Source organism: Panthera pardus, unplaced genomic scaffold, assembly GCF_024362965.1.
Source record: "Panthera pardus isolate Hobbes unplaced genomic scaffold, ASM2436296v1 HiC_scaffold_6, whole genome shotgun sequence".
NCBI classification, from domain to species: Eukaryota; Metazoa; Chordata; class Mammalia; order Carnivora; family Felidae; genus Panthera; species Panthera pardus.
Genome location: NW_026526991.1, coordinates 71,980,934 through 72,004,251, shown reverse-complemented (window position 1 = coordinate 72,004,251; position 23,318 = coordinate 71,980,934). Strand labels below are relative to the sequence as shown.

Genomic DNA, 23,318 nt, shown 5'->3' with positions numbered 1-23,318 from the left:
GAAAAGTATTCTAAGAGGGTACGAAGGGATTGGCCTTCTTCACTCCTTTCTCCCTTGTGTTGGTTAAAATATGAGTGTGAGGGCCAAAGCTGGAGTAGCCATCTGGGACCATAAGGTAGAAGCCTTATGTCAAAATGGCTCAGCCACAAGACAGAAGCGAGTCCCGGAAGACATGGAGTTACCATATACCACAGACTGTCGACTTATATGTGAGAAAGAAAAAAAACTTCTGTCTTGTTTAAGCCACTGTTAAAGTTTTCTGCCAATATAGCCACTGGTTGTAACTAATATAAAACCAAAATAAAGAACTTTCTTATCAGAACAAAAAGCCGCTTCCCTCTATATTGTCAATCAAGAGCTCCCTCCCTTCAAAACAGAAATAAAATCCTGTGCACACTGTTTGAGATACTCCCAAGCCAAACATGGGAATACAATTAAATCACAGAACTTTTCAGTCAAATCATCTTGGAGCTAAAGCCGGTGAAATAAAACCTCCATGCTTTGCAAAGGACTTGAAGTAACCTCCTTTTCAAAAACAAACCTTCTTCTTACACCTACATCTGGATTCTTAGATGGAGTGGCCGCCCCACTCTAGGAGGGCAGTTAGTTACTGAATAAATATTTTTGTTCAATGAAGGAATGCAACAACATTCTATTATAATGTGACATTGAATATTCACCTCTACAGTCTTGACAAAGTCTCAAATACTTACTATGCCTTTAAAACTATCATGTAGTTGATCTTCAGCAAAAATATGGAACTGCAGCGGTCTGATGCTGAAAATGATAGCTGACTTCAACATGGTTATAGTTTCTTCCAGTCTTTCACCACAGGCAACCACAGCGAGGTGCATTCTTTGAGCAGGCTGCACTTTTAGACTATACCTAATAGAAAAGAAAACCACATTTTCCAACTGTTTTAATACTGGGTAACATGGTAACAACATGGTATTCTGACCATGTTCAAAAACTGAAGTTTAAAATTTCTATTTAAAAAGCAAAGAAATGGGGTGCTTGGCTGGCTCAGTCGGAAGAGCATGCGACTCTTGATCTCAAGGTTGTGAGTTCAGGCCCCACGTTGGGTGTAGATATTACTTAAAAATAAAATCTTTAAAAACAAATACAAACAAAAATAACTGAATAGCAAAGAAATGTCAAATTGCAAAACAGTACAATGTTGAATCAATTATGTATTTCTATATCCTCAACCAGGCTTTCTCAGCAAATATTCCTCACTAGGAACCACAAAACACAAAAAAATTACCACTCTTTTCAATTCTCCCAAGATTGGTACATAACTAGCCCCATTCTAAATACACAGGAGAGAAGTTAATTCATTACTGAGACTGGCTGCATTAAGGGCTTAATTCTCTCAAGGAACCTGCCAATTGACAAAAGGAGCACCATTGATTGAAGGTCTTCCATTCAATTATTTTTTAGCTTTTTAATTAAAAAAAAATCTCAGGACACCTGGCTGGCTCAGTCAGTTAAAGCATCAGACTGTTAATTTCAGCTCAGGTCATGATCTCAGGGTCGTGGGATCAAGCCCGACATTCCACACCGTGCTGAGTGTGGAGCCTGCTTGGGATTCTCTCCTTCCCCACCTTTACCCCTCTCCCCAACTTGCATTCTCTCTCTAAAATTTAAAAAAAAAAAAAAAAAACTTAAAAAAAATCTCAAAAACATACTGCAATAGAGAAAATAAATCCTCATGCAACCATCTCCTAACTCCAACAATTACCCATTCAAATGTTATTATGTCATCTAAAATACCCCCCACATCCCCTTCCACTAACCAACAGATCATTTTGAAGCAAACCCAAACATAAATTCATCCATATATATTTAACTATTATATTCAATCTTCAACCATGCTAATTACATTTCCTTCATATAACTTTTTTCACTGATAGGCATTCAGTCCCATTCTCCAAATACTCAGCACCAGGTAAAAATTTCTGAGATGGCCTAAAACATACTAGCCAAACATCAGTATGTGATTTTGAAAGGAAAGATTCCCTAAACCTAAGTTATTGGCCTAGGCTGTGTCAGACCCTACTTCAAATACAGAGCAGCACTGAACCACACTGGGCCTAAGGAAACTTTCAAAACTCTTGCACCTAAACAATGAACTGATATTAATCCACGAGCATATAACGGACAGAATTAGTTATGTGTGGCTGCACTGTCATTAAATAAATAACCTATTTATATAATATTAAATACAGATCTCATCTGTAATAATGGCATGAAATAATAATTTTGGAACTGATAGTTAAAGGAAGAATGAAAGACAGCATAAAACAAAACTAGTAACACATTAAGGAACATAAAGTGCAAACATTTAGAACTAAAAACATAAAACTGGCTTTAATTCAGTTCTTGCTGAGATCCTTTCTGTAAAAGGTATAAGGATTAGCAATTATATTGTTTAATGTTAATAGTTGTATGTATACATTACTGAGATCTGCAGTAGCAAGAATGAGTGACGAATCATTTTTCTTAAATTTGCAAGCAAAATTAATTGTAGTGATATTCCTTAACATAGGACTTTGGAATCTTGAGTGTTCACATGTCCATGTGCTAAAAGTGAAACAGAAGTGTTTTCTGAGGAAAATCTTGTTCTTGCTCATGGTAATCTTTCAACTGAGCGGGATATCAGAAATCAGAAAATCATACTAAGGAATAACATGAAATGCAAACAAATGACTATGTAAAACATATCTGAGTGTCAAATTCATACATCTTTTTTTAAAATTTTTTTTTAACATTTACTTATTTTTGAGAGACAGAGCATGAGCAGAGAGAGAGGGAGACACAGAATCCGAAGCAGGCTCCAGGCTCTGAGCTGTCAGCACAGAGTCTGATGTGGGGCTCGAAATGACAAACGGCAAGATCAAATTCATACATCTTAATGTTTTAACATTAAACATTTGGAATTATTTTATATTAATAGGATAAAAAATTAAGTCTGAATATATATAATGTACTCCTGCTTTTATTGTGGATCTACCCCTTCTTATTAACAAGGCTGTTTGCTAAGAGCCTGGAAATAATTAAGATAGCAGTTGAAAATGATGTTTTTCTGGACTGACCAGATTCCCAAGGCCTGAAAATGGATTCATTTCTCTTGTATGGGACATTTCTCACATATGTCAGAACTGGCAACTTGCAGCCTTCAGCAGAGGAGCTGAAAAGCTTTTGAGCCCAAATATCTTCTAGAAAACACAGGGATCATTTCCTTCCCTGATCCCTTTACTGGAAGGTTCAAACATAAACTCCTCAATACCTTAGTAATTCACCCTTTGTTCAAGCTAATGGGCCAATGATTCCATAAACGAGATTCTTTAAAACAAACTGTTGGGCCACCTGGCTGGTTTAGTAGGTAGAGCATACAACTCTTGATCTCAAGGGTTGTGAGTTCAAGCCCCACATTGGGTGTAGAGATTATTTAAAAATAAAATCTTTAATAAAGACAATAATAAATTAAAATAAATATAACTGTGTTTTGGTGGTTTTCTTATTTGAGAGAGAGAGCATGTGGGTATGTGCACACGTGAGCAGGGAAGGGGCAGAAAGAAAGGGAGAGAGACAATCCCAAGCAGGCCCTGCGCAGTTAGTGTGGAGGTGCACAGCTTGAACCCACAAACCACGAGAACACCTGAGCCGAAATCAAGAGTTGGATACTCGACTGACTGAGCCACCTGCACCCCTAAAAAAACTGTTTTTAATAAAAAGAAACCTCCCCCAGAAAACTCATAAAGTTAAATATTTTTACACCACTCTGTTAATGGTATTAAATGAAGAAGTCACATAAGAAGCATTATTTACTATACCAGAAACAATGGTGATATTTCATTCTTCATCAAGGTTAACATTATCATTAAATTAAGATATAATATTAGGTACATACTTTGTCTTTAAAATTTGTATTAACCTACCAGGAATTAAGTTTTATGAACAGTTTAAAGTAGGGAACAATTGCATAATTTTGCACATGGCTCTCCAACTGTGCAAACATCATTTGTTGCAGAGTTTCCACAATTTATCCTTTCCCCACCCACGTGCTATGCCACTTCCTTCACATATATGGTGTTAGCAATAGCTTGAGTCTTTTTAAAGCTCTGTTCTTTTCCGTTGACAGCAATTGGAAAGAAGTAGTACCTCCTCCCTTGGCAGCAGCCTGTGTCTGTTTCCCTCTTCTCTGTTGAGCCCCTCAGTTTATTAACCCTGAAACCCTATGCCTTATCTATCTATAGCAAAGGTGATGTGCACCCCATTCATCTCAAAGCAGTCGAAGCCACAAGGACAAAAGTAAATGACAAGGCAATCAAGACAGACACAAAACAATTTCACAGAGCTCTAAATTATCTCATCTTCCAGATAAATGCCTCCACACCAAGATTTTAGAATTGCCAACAGGCTTGGATTGCTTAACTGGTCATAACCAGATCCTGCCTCAAAGCTAAAAGGCAAGAGATTTTTAAAAGTAAGCCATAATATTCACGTGTTGCTTTGTAGAGAATTCTCTACACACAAAGACAAGTATAATAAAACCTTTTTTTTTTTAATTTTTTTTAACTTTATTTATTTATTTTGAGAGGGAGAGAGACAGTGAGCAGAGTGGGGGCAGATAGAGAGGGGAGACAGAGAATCCTAAGCAGGCTTCCCACTGTCAGCACAGAGCCCGATGCAGGGCTCGAACTCCTGAACTGTGAGATCATGACCTGAGCTGAAATCAAGTCAGACACTCAACCGACTGAGCCACCCAGGCGCCCCTATAATAAAACCTTCTTAAGAAAAATAAGTCAAATGTTCTTCAAGATAAAAAAAAAACCATCTCTAAAATCAGTACCAGGGATGACTCCTCCCAGGCATTTTAGCAAAGCTTATTTCAGACATACTGCCAGCACTTCTTCCATCAATTTCTATGGAAGAAGTATTGTCCATTACATTGCATTTACTTTTTCTTACGTGTCCCTTTTTAGCAAAAGCATTATATATAGTACAGACTCTAACACCTAAAATAACAAAACAGAGCATACTTTAAAGATGTCATTGTCTACCGCCCTGTCCCTAGACCCTAAGAACAGGAAATAATTGCAACTCAAAAAAATCTAAAGTAAGCTTCCACACTAGAGGAAGGGATAACTAAAACTAAAACCTTCTAATAGGTTATAGGGAAACTGCCATTCAAATAATCTGAGTCCCAAAATGACTTGTTTCTTGAATTGATATAATCCTGTCTGTAAAAATATGCTACATTTTAATCACACCGTGAATAAGAGAAAAGTCCCTGTGGATTTAAAGAAGTATTATCCAAAAGGTCATTTTTAAGTCAAACCTATTTTTCTACAGATATATAATTAGAAGAAATTCTACAGATAATTCAAAGATAGTATCTGAGTGCTCTCAAGGCCAACTCTGGCATAACCTGAGCATCAAGAGGAATTATAATAGCGAATAATAACACATTAAAAAATAAATCTGAGTCTTAAAAGATACTAAATAAAAGGGTCAGGGGGGAGGGGGAAACCTTTCTTTAAAAACAAATACTAGCCAAAATAAACATAAAAAAATTATTTTTAAGGGGCGCGTGGGTGGCTCAGTCAGTTAAGGGTCCAACTTTGGCTCAGGTCATGATCTTGTAGTAGGTGAGTTCGAGCCCCATGTCAGACTCTGTGCTGACAGCTCAGACCCTGGAGCCTGCTTTGGATTCTGTGTTTACCTCTCTCTCTGCCCCTTCCAATCCTCCCCCCCAAAATAAACATTTAAAAAATTATTAAAAAATACTAGCCAATAAATGTAGAAGGAAAAACAGAATTACATAAATCACTATTTTACAATCACCACTGTAAGAGATGATTTGAACAAGAATTAATGAATGCTACAACCACAAAGTATCAAGGTATTATCCCCAAACATTATAAAGGGGATAAAGATACATGTAGAAGTCTGACACCACAACCTTAACCAATTAATCAAACTGAACCAATATTAAACTTACTACAGATGCTTTCTGAGAGCATGCCCAAAGAAAAACACAGTATCTCCTATGCAGCATTCCTGACCCAAATCCTGAATCTAATAATGGGAAGAGAGGCAAATCCAAATAAAGGAACATTTTGCAAAACCAAAGAATATTATGTCATCAAAGATACCACGACCATCCCCCCTACTGGTCCCTAAAAAAAGCTTGGGGAACTTTTCTACAGGGAAGGAGACTAAACAGATCTCACAGCTGAATGTAGTGTATGATCCTTGACTAGGTCCTGAATTAGGAGTGGGGGAGATATAAAGTTCACTGATAGAAAAATAAGGCAATATGAATATGAATGAATATATATTCTGCCAGAGTTAAATAAATGGTAGTGATAGTTTTATTATGGTTATATTGGAGAATGTCTCTATCATGAGGTGATACATGCTGAATATTTAGGTGTATACCCTAATGACTATACCTATCTTTCAGATGATTCAGCCAAAAAAAGAAAGTGGCAAAATGTCACTAATAGATAAATACCTAGTGAGTAGTATATGTGTGCTCACTATACTATTCTTGTAACCTCTGTAGATTTGAAACTAATCAAAGTACGGGGCACCTGGGTGGCTCAGTGGCTCAGTGGGTTGGGCATCTGACTTCAGCTCAGGTCATGATCTCAGGGTCCCATCACTCTGTCTCTATCTCACTCATGATCTCACTCTGTCTCTATCAAAAAATGAATAAACATTAAAAAAAACTGAAACTAATCGAAGTAAAAAGTTCAGAGGGGAAATCAGAAAAAAAAAGTTAATACTTAAAGAACATGTGGAGCATCTGGGTGGCTCAGTAGGTTGAGCATCAGACCTCAGCAGAGGTCATGATCTCATGGTTTGTGAGTTCGAATTCTGCATTAGGCTGTCAGCATAGAGCCCACTTAGAATCCTCCATCCCCTTCTCTCTCTCTGCCCCTCCCCAACTCGTTCTCTCAAAAATAAATAAACATTTTAAAAAAACCACTATCTTAGATGATAAATTCTAATACAAACATTGTTAACAGATTTCTAAACCGTGGGAGTAGACTTATTTTAAGTAAAATTTCTGCTATGAAAAGAACAATATTTTTTTTTCTTTTTTTAAATTTGGACAGCACAAAAAGCTTTCAAGGTTATTCTTCCAACCTATAAAGGGAACAATGTATAATAATATTTATACCAAGAATTAACATTACAATGAAGTATGTAAAGTCAAATAAATTAAGTTTCTGATAACTATTTCCTCAAAGTAAAAAGTAACTGCTATGAAGCATCTTTAAAAACTTGCTCTTGAGGGGTGCCTGGGTGGCTCAGTCAGTTAAGCGTCCAACTCTTGATTTCAGTTCAGGACATGATCTCCCGGTTCGTTGAGATCAAGCCCCGCATCAGGCTCCACACTGACAGCATGGAGCCTGCATGGGATTCTCTCTCTCCCCCTCCTCTGCTCTCTCTCTCTCTCTCTCTCAAAATAATATTAAAAACAAAAACAAAAACTTGCAGTTGAACAAAATGGAAAACTGTTTAGAAACACTAATGTCAATTTCCTTAATGTATAGCTTAAAAGTTTCTCTTCTATTAAAAAAACGTGCTGAATTATCATACTAGTAGTAAGTAACTTTTTTTTTTAATGTTTAATTTTGAGAGACAGAGAGAGAGAGAGACAGAGTATGAGCAGGGGAGGGGCAGAGAGAGGGAGACACAATCTGAAGCAGGCTCCAGGCTCTGAGCTGTCAGCACAGAGCCCGATGCAGGCCTGAACCATGAGATCATGAACCATGGCTCATGAACCATGAGATCATGACCTAGGCTGAAGTCCGATGCTTAACCAACTGAGCCACCCAGGTGCCCCAATAAATAACTACTTTAAAGAATTATATATAATCACTTTTGAAACAAAATATAATACTTCAAAAAAATCTTCAGGGTTTTACATATAGCATAAAAAAGAAAATCTAAAAATTTAACATGAAATTTAAGTATTAATTGCTAAAATATAATTTTAAATAATCTGTACAAATATGGCTCCTAAAACTAGCATGGCCCACTCAAAGTAATACATATAACAAAATTCATTTGTAACCATGGATTCCATAAGTTGAAAATCAATTTCCACCATAAAAATTAAGTATTTTAAAAGCTCAAGACACAAAAAAATTAGTACAATAAAACAGATTCTTTAATAATACTAAAATTAAGAGATTGCTTAGGGATGTCTGGCTGGCTCAGTAGGTAGAACATGCAACTCTTGATCTTGGGGTTGAGTTCAAGACCCACGTTCGGCCTAGAGGTATTTTAAAAAAAAGGGGGAGGGGGAGATCACTTAAGGAAATAACCAAAATAAAAAATGAAACTAGGAAGATATTTGTAATCAGTGGCAAAATCAGCCTAAGAGATCATAAAATAAGCGTTAAAAATGTAAGAGGTAAATATCAATACAGGAAGTATATACAACAAAAGATTAGAAAGCTAAACAAATAAGGAAATATGTTCAACAAATAACAAAACATAAATCAGTAACAATCTATCATTTTACTCTAATAAATGGTAAAATTATGGGGCGCCTGGGTGGCTCAGTTGGTTAAGCTTCCATCTTGAGCTCAGGTCATGATCTCATGGTTTGGGAGTTCGAGCCCCGCATCAGGATCTCTGCTGTCAGCACAGAACCCGCTTTGGATCCTCTGTTCTCCCCTCTCCTTCTGCCCCTCCTGTGCATGCACTCTCTCTCCCTCAAAAATAAATAAACATTTTTAAAAAATAGTTAACTTATAACTCCCAATAGTGTCATGGTGACACCAGTATATTCACAAAATGCTGGTGCAGGCTTAAATCCATAATTTCTAGAACACAATTCAGAACATAATTTCTAGAACACAATGAATATAATTCATTCTCTTTAATGAATATTTGAACTTCTTTCATGTGCTAGATACTGGGGATAAGCAAGAAAGCCACAGTCCTGCCCTCACACAATTTATAGCCTATTGCAAAATGAGAACTTTAAAAGAGTTAATCAGAAAGCATGGTAACTGTTTAAATAGAAAAAAAAAAATCGAGATTGCTAAGGAAGCTCACTATACCAACATCAAAGTTAGTGTGGAAGTGCTAGGGAAAATCACCAGTTATTTACTGGTTGCCAAGCACCTTGCTCAGTTGGGGCTTAAATGATGAACAACACCACATGGTATCTATCTGCAGAGTCAACAGTCTGGAAGTGAAGATTCACAACCACAACAGATGCACAAGTACAGTAACAAAGAGGATACCGAGAAGGGAGAAGCAGTAGGTGGGAAGGGAAACTGTCGTATAAGAAGTGATGAGCACGATAATTAAGGGAATAGGAAGCAAGAGGCTGTCAGGAGCAACAGGGTGAAAGGAGACCTGTAGAAGAGTCTGTGGACTGTGTGGACTGACATGAAGAAAGTCAGGCATAAACCAGGATACAAGACACAGATGAGGGAAGGTGTGAGAAGCCAGATCATGAACTCAGGTTTGAACAAGAGAGTCTGAGGCATCCAAATCAGCAAGGCAAAAATGACCAAACTGCAGCTGGAAACAATTCTGGTGCTCAGAAAAGATTATCCTGTGACTATCCATGGAGTGAGGAAGGAAAAGAAGAGAATCTTAAGGAACATCAATGTGGAGGAGTCAGGACAGGGAGAGGAGTCCAGAAGCAGAGACCCTGGTCTTGACAGAGACTGAGAGTTGAAAGCAACAGGAAGTGGTAACCAGTATCCAAGGGACAAAAAAATGTAAGACTGGGCCCCAGAAGAACAATTCAGATGTCAGGGAGACTTCATGGTCAGTGTTGGGGGGATCATCAGGTAGCCAGTGCTGCTCAGGCAGATTGAGGGGTGAAGTTTTTATGTTGTTGTTTAAGGACATAAAGTCACTACATACTCTTCGAAGAAGTCTTGCTGGTGAAGAGAAACAGAGTAAACAAAGAATGCTTTGAGGAAAAAAGGACTGAGCGCAAGCTGTTGCAGAAATGTTGTGTTTGGTTTTGTTTCAAGAACAGAAGAGACAGGAGAGCCATGAGCATGCTGACGAGCTGCTGTGTCACATTCAGTTGGTCAGGAAATAACTTAGTAGATATGAATTACTAAAAGCCAGTGCACATCAAAAGCGATTTTTCTTTTTTATGTTATTTTATGTTCACTGTGTAAATGAATTGGGAGGAAATAATCCCCCAGATAAGCTTTGACCAAAATAAAAATATAAAGAATTCCAAAGGGGAAAGTTGGGACAGGCCTGTGAAGAAAACAGTGTCAGCTAAGGGCCCACTGGTGCCTGGTAAATTTACATGTGGACCTAAGGTTGGTAGTAATGGGGAATTTCAAAGAAGTTTTACCAAATGGGCAGACAAGCTCTGAGAGTCAGGCAAAAACAAAGTGTTACTTAAATACTGAAATGTACGGTGAGAACAATATGGAAATTATATGGCAGCTTGGCTTGTCCTGCATGTTCAAATAGAGTAAATGTGAGGGATCCTAAGTTCTAAATAAGAAACTAAATTTCAGGGGTGCCTGGGTGGCTCAGTCAGCTGAGTGTCAGACTCTTGATTAAAGCTCAGGTCATGGGGCACCTGCGTGGCTCAGTCGGTTGAGCGTCCGACTTCGGCTCAGGTCATGATCTCACAGTTCGTGAGTTCAAGCCCCGCGTCAGGCTCTGTGCTGATAGCTAAGAGCCTGGAGCCTGCTTCGGATTCTGTGTCCCCCTTTCTCTGCCCCTACCCGCTCCTGCTGTGTCTCTCAAAGATGAATAAACATTAAAAAAAAAAAAAAAAAAAGTAAAGCTCAGGTCATAATCCCAGGCAGGGTCGTGGAATTGAGCCCTGCATCAGGCTCTATGCAGAGCATGAAACCTGCTTGCGATTCTCCGTCTCTGTCTGCCCCTTCCCACCCCATGCACTCTCTTTCTCTCTCAAATAAAATTTTTTAAAAAAGAAACTAAGTTTGAGAAATTTTACCCAGTGATTTGATATATAAAATAAAATGGGTAAAGATATAAGAACATTAGGAAAATGAGTTGAAGAAGCCAAAAGAGGAGTAATAAGGCTCCAGGATTCAGACTAGATCAACTTCCCTGGTGTACTCTTGCTGTCAGTGGAGGAGGAGGGAAGATTATTACTCATGTTGTAACTTACAAAAGGACCTGGGTTGTGTAAATCAGGGTATACAGAAGTTTTCTAGCTCACCCAGCTTCCAGAGTGAGCAGATTTATGTCATAAGTCAAGATAGCAAAGTCGTGGTTGTCAGTACTCCATTCATTAGCAAATTTTTGTAAGATTGAAAAATATGGAGCTCTAATTCTCCAAAATTATGAACAAGGTGAAGGGTGATATTATCTTTAGTTTGTTAATGTTTATTTATTTATTTTCGAGAGAGAGAGGCAGAGAGAGAGGGAGACAGAAAATCCGAAGCAGGCACAGAGCCTGATGCGGGGCTTGAACTCACGATGGTGAGGTCATGACCTGAGCCAAAAGCAAGAGTCAGATGCTTAACCAACTGAACCACCCAGGCACTCCAATATCATCTTTCAAAAGTTAGTTTTTAAAAGTTTTAATAATCTGATTTGACTGACTCGTATTAGAATTTCAATCACCCACTCTTTTCCATAGCAAGGAGATGTAATTAAAATAATGGATTTCAGTGATTCCTTCCTGGTTGTTCATGGAATGTATAAAGTATTAGGAATACAAGAATATAAAAATATATATTACTAATATATACTAAGAATGCAGTTCTTCCCACCTAGAATACTTTACCTCCTGTCCTGAGCCTGGCTAACTTCCATGTTCCTCATGCAATCGCTCCCAACAGGAAGCTTTCCCTGATGCATTAAGATGATCCCACCTGATGAGTCACCCATTTCTCCCATTATCACAGCTATAACATGTCAACCCTTTATCTTAATCTCAGGTTTACTAGCGTGAAGCTCCTGTCAGAATGCAAGCTCCAGGAGGATGGAGCCACATTAATTAAATTCAGAGTCTGGTTCTTACTACCTGGCACCGTGCCTAGCAAATAGTATGAGTAGAATTAAAATTTAAATGAATCATAAAGACAATAAAAACAGGTGGATCACAAAGAAATTTTACTGTTAGTAAGGGCATCTCAGGCTCCTGCCTCAGTGTCTCCTGGGGAGACAGACCATTCCTGTCAACACTTCTTTCACTAACAGAGCAGAATCTAAGGCCTTCATCATCCAGAGACATGCACAAAGCCAAACTACTCTGACAAACTACATTGACAAACATGCAAGGTCAATAAACAATGTCATATCAAAACTTACTCCTTCATTAAACATTTATTTTTATCCTCTCATTCGTCAATATTCAATATCTTTGCTAATAACCAATGTAATCCTTCCCTAGTTGTCCCCATCCACCTACAAAAGGTTTTTTCAGCATACCATCTTTAAAGTAGAAAAATGTCATATATATGGCTGTAAATGTCAATGGAAGTCTATCTTTATCACCTGTTTAATACTTTTGTCACCCAGTTACCTAAAATTAGATCACAAGTGCTCCTAAGAACACCTAAAAAAAAGTTAGAGCATTTTATACACAGTATGTACTAAAAATGAGTGATAACAACTACAAAGTAGGAAAAATAGAAAACCCAAACAGAATATGAATTATTTGCTTATATGACAATATTAGATTACAGGAAAAGAAACATTTTTATGTCCTATTACAGTAAAAAATTTACTATGTACTATCTAATCTTACCTACACTGATCTACCAATTAAATATTAGATGCCTACCTAAAAGCCGCTTCCCAAAAGCAGTTCATTCCACAAACATCAGAGGGCAGCATCCAATAGGGATTCCAGTAACACAGAGAGAAATCTTTACACCTAACAGAGTAAGACAGAAATAAAGTCCTATGTGAGTATTTCGATTTAAAACTAACAAGGAATTTACTTAAAAACACAATAACTTACTGTTCTATTTTACAGCAACAAAACTGCAAATCCAATTTTGCCAATTCATTATGGCTAAAGTAACTTGAGGAGTTTGGAAATTTCTCCCTTACTCAGATACCATTATTTTAAAAAGGACTTTAAAACTTTTAGGTAGAATATATTGCAGACTGAAAAACCATTCCTTATCAGGAACACTCCTAACATATTAAAATCCCCTCCTCAGATAACAGAAAATATGGGAATACTCCTAAAATTTTCATTTGTGTACTACACAAGATCCCCCCTAGAATAAAATCCTTTTCAGCTAAACAAAATATTTGCTTATCCTGAAGCAATTAAAATGCCACAGAGACAAAAAGGGAAGAGAGGATCTTTGAAGGCTTTTAAATTAATCTTCAATTCAAGTTAGTTATATGGTGTTTTAAACTGAAAAAGTAAGAAATCATGCTGGAAGTGGCACCTGGGTGGCTCAGTGGGTTAATCGTCCGACTCTTGATTTCAGTTCAGGTCATGATGTCATGATTCATGGAATCGAGCCCTGCATCAGGCTCTGCACTGACAGCACGGAGCCTGCTAGGGATTCTGTCTCTCCTTCTCTCTCGGCCCCTCCCCCTCTCTCCCTCTCAAAATAAATAAACAAACATTAAAAAAAAAAAAATCAAGCTGACATCCATGGCTCAGTTTCATTATCTATATCATCTTCGTTCTGCTATATTACACAAGCTAAACTGAAGTTATAAGTACAGTCTTTCTGCTTAGACTGCAGGTCAGAGCTAAACAACAACAGCTACAACACCTCACATTACAAAAAGTATGTTTTTGTTTTTTTTTATTGTTACTCTTTTCCAAAACAATAGTTTCATTTGAAATTCACTGCAATGTGAGGCCTGCGTACTAAAGCAAGTATGAAATCAGAGTGAGTCTCTAAACCAGGTCATTTCATGCCGCCTCACCATGTAACTTTGTTTTCTGTCGCTATAAATTCAATTATAGGTTACTGTCTTTACAGCAAAAGATGAAATTTCAGTTTGCAAAGATCTCTGATCACACCCCTCACAAATGCCAACAGTCTAGGGCAGGGGATCTCGAACCCAGGCTGCACAGGGAAACCACCCAGAGAGCCCCATACCAGACCCATTAAATCAGAATATCTGAGAACAGGGTGGGGCACAGATAGTTTTTAAAATGCCGCCTCAATAATTCTGTATACTCCTGCATAAAAACCTCCAGTTGGAATTTTAAAATCAATGGAAAAAAATTACATTGTAATTTGGTTTACCTTTACAGAGACACCATTTTCAAGCCCAACATATCTTAATTTAAAAGGCTGCAAAAGCAGGAAATAAAAGAAAAAAGAAAATATATGCAGACCAGTAAAACCCACGAACATCTGTCCCCTCCCAGGAACAGTTATGTATTTTTTAAGTCTTGCCTTTCCATATGAGACACAGGCTCAGTGGTGGTGTTAACAACAGAGTTCTTTTCAGAGTCAAGTGCTTTCACATCCACTTAAGCCTCACAACAAACTTGTTCAAACATGTATCTCCATCTTTCAGATACAGGCATTATCACTGCTTTCTTTAAACAAATCCACAATTTACTCAGACTCAACACCTACAGTGCACCTTTGTTTCAGGAAGGCCATAACTAATCTGGCTATTCCATGTCCTCCTGTTAAACCTTACAAGAGTAGAAAATGGAAATGAAAAATGGAAATGGAAAATTAAGTCTCAAGAAAAATAACTCCCCAATTAAATTCTTCCATAAAAATTATCCACTGAAATTATGTAATAATACCATTTTCTGCCTCCAGTTGCACTCTTCAACCTCTGAGACCTAGGCAACCACAATATCTATCTTTGGTCTCTATAGATTTGCCTGTTGTGAATATTTCATGTACATGAAATCATACAATATGTGGTCTCTCAAGTTTGACTTCTTTCAGTCTGACTCCAATTATTTTCAAGGCTCATCCACTATAGCATTTATCAGTACACTTCAATACTTTTTATGCCCTAATAATGGATGGATATGCCACATTTTGTTTAGTCATTCATCAGTTTATAGACATTTGGGTTGTTTTCCATCTTTTGGCTATTACAAATAATGCTGCTATAAACATTCATTTACAATTTTTCTCTGAACATATGTTTCAATTCTCTTGCATATATACCTACAAGGGGAATTGCTAGATCATGTAATCACTCTAAAGTAATTAATGCAGATGAAACTGCAGGAAAAAAAAAATCAAGTTTTAGGTAAGTTTCTTGACCATAACTCAATGTCTGAAAACACAGTTTAGGGATATCTTCCTGTCTTTCTTTAATGGAAATATAAAAATATGCACTAGGGAGTATACATGCCTCTCACTATTTAAAAAAAATCATAAAACACTAATGTGCTACTGGCAAGAGGTACCATAATTTAATGTTTCTTATTTCTCAAACTTACATTCTCTCACTTATGAAAAAATAGTCAAAGATTAAAATAGAGAGTAGAAACTCATTACGTACCAGCAACTGTTATTACAAGCAAAAATTAGAAAAAAACAACTAATATGGAGACAGATAGCAACTGTACTTTAGGCCACAAAAAAATAATATTAAAAAATACTGGGAAAGAAAAGGTAGTTATCCATGTTCTAATTATTAGCTGCTTTTGCTTTTATTCCTTAAAATTATTGAAAACGAAATATCAGAAATACAGTTCAATTTTCAAAGAGGTAATTCAACTGATTAATTTTAATGGGGCAAAACTGTAAGTTGAGTTAAGTGGGTATGTCTTCAGTAAACAGTGACATCCAAAAATCAATGAAGTCCATAAAAGCAAATCTCCTTCATTGTAGAGGAAGTTGAAATAAACTTTACTATGACTCCTCCTCAAATTTCATATAGTGTAATGTTTCTAGTTCCAGGTGGCTTGTCTCCAAAGTGATGATGAAAGGGTAGCACAAGGGATCTTTGTGGTAATAACACAGTCCAGTATCCTGACTGTGTGGGTGGTTACACGAATTTACATATGTGATAAAACTGCATGAAACTACACATACATACACGAACACATGTAAAACTGGTGATATCTGAATATAGTCTATGGGCTGTACAATGTCAATTTCTGGGGTTACAATATTGTACTATATTGAAACACATATATTCCAGTTGTATTAGTATTGTACTATGCTCACAGAGATTAAGATCCCACTATTAGGGGAAATGGAGTGACTGATACAAGGTTATCTCTGCAATTTCCTGTGAAATAATATTTATTTTAAAAGTTAAAAAATAGAGGCGCCTGGGTGGGTCAGTTGGTTGAGTGTCTGGCTTCAGCTCAGGTCATGATCTCACAATTTGTGGGTTCAAGCCCCGCATCGGGCTCTGTGCTGACAGCTTAGAGCCTGAAGCCTGCTTCAACTTCTGTGTGTCTCTCTCTGCTCCTCCCCTGCTCATGCTCTGTCTCTCTCTCTCCTTCAAAAATAAATAAAAACATTTAAAAAAATTTTTTTTAAATAAAAAAGATCAAAAACAAAATTCCCCAAAATTTCAGTACTTGAAGAGCTGAGACATTTCATGCTTGGGATTAAGCCGAGCATTTAATTAATTATATAATACTCTCCACAGTAACAGTTCTCAAACTTGAAGTTTCCCTAAATCTAGTAAGAGAAGGTCTTCTATAATTTTAAACTGGAAAGGGTATTTTTCATTTCAAAATGTCCATGATACTCTTGAGGCTTTAGTGAAAACCATGTACACCTTACAGTCAGGGATAAGTTTGGGCATATCCAGCAAAAGAATGTGGAAGTCTGAACGAAATGCTGTGAGACACCCATGCAATTTCAAGGCACAGATACCTGCTCTGGGACTGTGGCAAGAGAAACAGAGATGCTCGTGACATTAGAGGAGACCATTCCCATGATACTGACAAATCAGCATTACTTGAAGATCAGTGCCTGGGTCACTCATTTTCAACTAAAAATTGCCTCCAGACAACAATGTCTAGCTACGTCAGGTCTTTATCTCAAATCTCTAATTTCATGAATACTCAATGTGAAAGGACTGCTTATATACAAATGGCAATGAACAATTACTTATCCATTTCAAAAGTAGGTTAGCTTCCCATTGTACCCAACCCTCTCCTGGTGGGGGGGGGGGGGGGGGGGGGGACTGGGTTAAGGATTTAAAATTTTTTTTAATTTATTTGAGACAGAGAGAGAGTGCGTGCGAGCACATGAGCTCTCAGAGGGGTGGGGGGAAGAGAGAGAGAGAGAGAGAGAGAGAGAGAGAAAGAGAATTTTAAACAGGCTCCACGCTTAGTGTGGAGCCCCACGCAGGGCTCAGTCCCACAGTGCTGGGATCATGATCTAAACTGAAATCAAGAGTTAGACGATCAACTGAGCATTTTAATCCACCCCTGGATTAAAAGATTTAATTGTTATAGGGCACTGGGTGGCTTAGTCGGTTGAGCATCAGACTTCAGCTGAGGTCATGATCTCACAGTTCATGGGTTCGAGACCCATGTCTGGCTTTGCACTTACAGCACAGAGCCTGCTTTGGATTCTCCCTCTCCTTCTTTCTCTGCCCCTCCCCTGTTCATGCTCGCTCCCTCTCTCTCAAAAATAAACATTTTAACAAATTTAAATGTTAAAAAAAGGGGGGGAAACTCCCCAGTACAAAGTTCTTCTATGCATGACAAAAATGAAAATGATAAAGAACTGCCAATTTGAATACACAGAAATGCCAATACACTGAAAAACAGGTTAAGTCAATATGTGGGGGGAAGTATTTCCAACAGGAACAACACAGATAATACCCTTAATGTGTTAAAACAGGATTCCTAAATCAAAAAGTTCACATTTTTTGTTGTTAGCCTAATCAGTTTCCCCTCCAAAAGCACAGACCATTATTTTAATTAATTACTAGTCAGGTTTGTGCTAAGCACTTCACAGCCACGTGAAGTACGATCGCCAATGAACTAAAACACAAGTGCAACGTACTGCTTTTATAGAAGATGAAGGTGGCTTTAGTAAGTAATTTGTTTCACTATTCACTGTCTGAACTCCTCTCTTCAAAAATGACTGCAGAGAAGAAGGAAAAAAAATTCTGTACTAAAAATAGAGGGTCAAACCATTGTCAGCTAAATTAGTGGTTCTTAATATTTGGTTTTGTAACAATAACCTGGGGCACATATCTAAAATATAGATTCCCAGACCCCACTAACGGGTATTCTGGTTTAAACAGGTCTGGACTGGGGCCTGAGGACAGGATTTTTCCCAGAAGTCAGAAAAAACATTTTTTTAATGATTAAAATTTAAATGATTGAGGGGCACCTGGGTGGCTCAGTCAGTTAAGCATCTGACTTGGTTTTGGCTCAGGTCATGATCTCGCTGCAATAGAGCCCTGTGTCAGGCTCTGAGCTGAGCATGGAGCTTGCCTGGATTCTCTCTCTTCCTCTCTCTGCCCCTCCCCTGCTCTCACACTCTCGTTCTCTCTCAAAATAAATTAATAAACATTAAAAAGGAAAATGGATTCTATTCTTAAAAAAAATTTTAAATGACTGAAACCATCAGCATATTAGGTACGGTTTTACTGTGCCAGGTACCATACTCAGTAACCTATTCCAACTACTTCATTTCAATTCTCACAAACAATCCAGTATCACAGATTCTCTTATCTCTAATCTAACTGATGAGGAAATGTATTCAAGGTTCATACAGCCAAGCATATGGCAACGCTGGAGTCTGGCTCCAAAGCCCTAAAGATGCTTAGTATATCCTACTAGTATTCACAAGACCAGCAAAAATGAGAACTCGATGGCCTAACCAGATCTGAAAGAGTGAGGGGACTATATACCAACAGAATGATGGGTCCAGAAATGGTTCTCACTCAAATGTTTACTAGTTTTTTGATCCCCCCCCCCCCTTCACACCACCACACAGCCACAATAAGATGAGATCATGATGATCACCCTCAAGACTTATCAGTGAAATGTGAGAATTTAATCACTCTGAGTAAAGTCACAAAATAGACTAATCCCCTCTACGGAAGTCCTGATGTCTGATAATAATAACTGCTTTACATTGAATACCTTAGCCAAGAGTCCGTCAGTATCGAACAGCTTGAGAGAGTTTCTCTATGTGGCAGAGCCTCTGCCTAGCCAGCATTCCCCTCTCGTAAGACACCACTCATCTCCAACACCACTCACGTTATCCTGTCCACCACAAGGATGTGCAAATGACACAGACCCTGAGAATCAGAGATCCCCACCCTAGACAACACTGACTTGTCCCTGGATGGACATGTGATACAAACAAATCCAGAGCCTTTTCCTAGAAATTGCCAGAAAATCTAAAGCCTCTTCCTGGAAATTTTTGAAATTCCTATAATTTTGAAATTTCCTAGAAAATCCGGAGCCTTTTCCTAGAAATTTTTGAGATTTGAGAAGAAACACCCCAAAGAAAGAGCTCATGAATAAAGCCTTTCTACAGTGAAGAAAATAAGAGTCCTAGTCCTTAAGGTCCCTGGAGCTGCCCGGGCATTTCCTTTCATTTTTCCTCCTGCCAGCAACCCACGTAAGCCAATAAATAACTGTTTTGCTTAAGTTGGTTGTACTGGATTTTAATCACTGACAACTAAGGATTCTATTAAAAATTAAGGTAAGTTATTACCTACATTTTACAGGTGAGAAAACTGAAATAGAGAGGTGGTCAAGGTTTCACAGCAGAGAGTATGAACACAGGTTTGTCTGACTCTAAGACCTGCACATTTTCTAAATACCAAAATAATGGATTCAAACCAGATACATTAATTAACAGATTTCACTGAAAACCTGTTCTTATCATTTCAGAAATTTTACTTGGAGAACTTGGAAGGACCCTTCCAAGTACTTTATTGTCATGGAATTTGTGCAATGAATACTTTCCATAAGATCTGAGCAGTAAAACCTACTGGATATAACCTAGACCCCATGTTTGTTGTTTTAATGTTTGTTTATTTTTGGAAGAAAACGCAAGCAGTGGAGGGGCAGAGAGAGAGGGGGACAGAGGATCCAAAGCAGGCTCTGTACTGACAGCAGAGAGCACGATTCAGGGCTGGAACTCACGAACCATGAGATCAGGACCTGAGCCTAAGTCAGACGCTCAACCTACTAAGCCATCCAGGCGCCCCTAAATCCCATATTTTAAATGAATGAAGGAAATTAATAGTTTCAGTCTTGCAGGTAAGACTGCTTCAAAACAGTAAGACTGCAATGGCAATCGAGTCCTACCAAATAAAAATGTTGCTTGCCTCACACCCCATTTTCCGCTGATGAAAGATTACTCAGACTAGATTCTTATCACACACAGAAACTTTACAGAAAGAGCACTGAAGGATCAAAGAATACAATTCTGGTCCAATTACTGATGTCTTCTGGACCTTGGTCAAATGATTTATACACAAGAAGAGAGGTTAAAGATGGACACTTACTCTTTATCCTGTGGTAGTCAAAAAGCTGGCCAAACTCTATGAGAAATCTTTAAAAATGTAGGAGTGCCTGGGTGGCTCAGGTCCTGATCTCGTGGTTCATGGGATCAAGCCCCGCATCCGGCTCTGTGCCAACAGCTCAGAACTGGAGCCTGCTTCCGATTCTGTGTCTCCCTCTCTCTCCCTCTCTCTCTCCCCCTCCCCCACTTGTGCTCTGTGCAGTGTCTCTCTCAAAAATAAACATTAAAAAAAATTTTTTTAGATAAGTAATATCTAAAATGAAGAACCCAGATCTAAGAATTCTCCAGCCTCACGTTGGGTGTAGAGACTGTCCAATTTCATACAGTGTTTTGATTAAAATGTTGCTTCCTTACAATTCTACCCAATACAGAAATAATTTTAAGTGCTTCACAATCACATAATAGACCATGAGCAGCTTTTCATGAGCCTCATTTTTCATGAGCTCACTCAGGTCGTCACTCACTGCCTCTCCCACACCTGACTGGAAGCAGTTCTGCTTTTATGAATAGTCAGGAATTAGCCAGACTGCAATCAAATCATTGGGTACAAAACATGACAATCCTGCTTTCCCATGCTGCTCCTCTGCCCAAACGTCCTTTCATTTTGAAAGGGGCCATCAACTCTCAGAAGAATGTTAAACAGCCTGCAGCAGACCTGCACTCCTTCGTCTCACCAACCCTATGCTTTCCCGTATCAAAGCAGCCTTTGCCTCTTACTAAGGGAGCACTGAGTCCTTCCCAGATTCCCAGAGAGGTGCTCACAAATAAAGAAGGCTATTTTTCAAGGAAGTGCAAACGCTCAGGTTTTGTTAAGCATTCATAGTGCGTCGCATTCTTTTTTCCTTTAAATCTCACGGTGATTCCAACTCTGGCAGTGATTTGTGCAAATCCACGTAAGTCACTATGCTTCTTTTCAAACACCGATTTTTAGAGAAAGATATCCCATCCCACAAAACACGTGAGCATGTTAAGCATCGCTGATTTTTCTTAACTGGCTGTAAGTTTCAGAACAGACCGATTGCTTCCTAAAGAAAAATTCAAACTACGCATAAAAGCTCTGTCCAGATTTCACTAACTAATAATGAAAATGTAGGCGTTAACACACAAAAATTGGACGCCCCATTCAAGAGAAGGGGAAAAAATTGAACTAGGGCGCCAGCCTGATGTTTAAATATCTCAACTTGAACTCCATGGAAACAAGAGGGAATTCCCACTAGCCAAACAGCAAGAAGGCTTTTGTGGGGCACCTTTTACTTTCAAAGAATTCTTTAAGGAAAAAAAAAAAAAAGCAACTGTCAATTAAAAGTTGAAAATTAATTTCTATCTGCTTTAAAGGCGCATAAGGAATGGGTCAGAGGGCAAACACAAAGAGCATGGGGTGCTCTCCGGCGGAGCTACCCCCGGATGGAGGGGAAGGAGGGAAATGAGAGACGGGGTCACGGACGGCGGCAAAGCGGGAGGCGCGGGCCCGGGGACGGGTGGCGCGGCACTGACCGGGGAGCTGTCCGGGCCAGGCCAAGCCCCGCGTCCCCGCGCCCGCCGCTCCTCCCTTCCCGGCCTTGGCCCCCAGACCGGGAACAGCCCGTACCTGTCTGACCGGCCGGGATGCGCTGCGGGGCCCGCGCTGCCCACCCCTCTCGCGCCGCCGCGTCCGCCGCCCGCGAGCCAGGAAGCCGCTGCGGCCTGCGGCTTCCCGCCACCGCCGCCCGCTCCTTCCTCCAGGGACACGGCGAGCTGGCTGAAGGCGTAGAGGAGCGAGCAGAAGCCGCAGGCCAGGCACAGCACCACGATGCGCAGGTAGCGCCGCATCGCCCCGGACCCGCGCCTCAGCCGCCTCAGCCGCCGCAGCCGCCGCGCCGCACCGCGCCCGCCCGGCGAACTGGAGCGAAGGGAACAGCACGGCGCAGCCGCGGCCACAAGTTCCTCCTCCGCCGCGGCCTCGCGCCCGCCCCTCCTTCCTTCTTTTCCCCCCTCTCGCCCCGCCCAACCACCTTCGTCGGCGGGCTGACAACCCGCCGCTAGCCTGACCCCGCCTCCGCCGCCGTGGGCCCCTCCCAGGGGGTGGTGGGGAGCTGGTAGCTGCGGGACGCGCAGGCGCAATGAGTGGGCGAGACCTTGGCGCACTGGAGTCCGAGGCGAACACCGAAGAAATGCGGAGCAGGTAAATCCTGACCCTGGTGGCTCCAAACCGAAGAGGAGAAGTGTGGCAAAATAAACGAGGCGCTGGAGACAGCTGACCCAAATTCAGATTATGGTTCTAACATATAGTAGTTTGTGACGTTGAGCAACTTAAATTCTCTTGAGCATGTTTCTTCATCTCTAAAACGGAGATCATATCCTCATGATAGGGTGGTGGCAAAGATTAAACTGCTTAACGCACGAAAAACGCCTTGCACTTGGAAGGCATTTATTTGGTTAAGCCATTTTTCAGTTCCATCTTCCTCAGCAGGGACTTCCCCAGCCTCTAAGTTTCTTTAATACTCTACGAGCCATTTTCATCCAGATATTTAATTACGTCGTAATGCTGTTGAGTATGCATATCCTGCCTCCCAGTGAACTTGTTACGGGCATGTTCGGCTAAGGTGCTCTCTATTGCATCTTTTTTTCACCTTCTTTACAACTCATCATTTGCATGTCCGTAGCAATTAATATTCTCCCTAAAGGGCTTTCTCTTTAGCTTTCCATTTCTTCTCCCTCTTCTTCAGCCATATAAACACTCCATTCATTTGTTGAACATTTATAAAGCATCACTGTGCCAAGCGCTATGCCTTGGGGTATAAAGGTATAAAGACACCTAGCTGGGCATAGGGTGGGACAGTAAATAAATTCGTAAGTTAAGTGGGACTTATAAATAAGTGTCAATAAGGGACAATGAGTAAATATGTGGGACTTATAAAT

General features: G+C 39.4%; 1 protein-coding gene across 3 annotated transcripts in view; it reads right to left on the bottom strand.

Annotated features, from left to right (window-relative positions):
* Positions 1-22,294, bottom strand: part of GXYLT1 (glucoside xylosyltransferase 1) — a 52,067-nt gene extending 29,773 nt beyond the window's left edge. The window contains exons 1-3 of one of the 3 annotated variants that reach the window (XM_019452469.2): positions 22,009-22,294; positions 12,782-12,874; positions 714-885 (exon numbers count right to left, since the gene is read on the bottom strand). In XM_019452469.2, the coding sequence (XP_019308014.1) occupies positions 714-885; positions 12,782-12,874; positions 22,009-22,229 (486 nt within the window). In that variant the 5' untranslated portion in view covers positions 22,230-22,294. The remainder of the gene's footprint in view (positions 1-713; positions 886-12,781; positions 12,875-22,008) is intronic. The other 2 variants (XM_019452467.2, XM_019452468.2) reach the window with 2 other exon arrangements.
* Between the last annotated feature and the right edge of the window lie 1,024 nt (positions 22,295-23,318).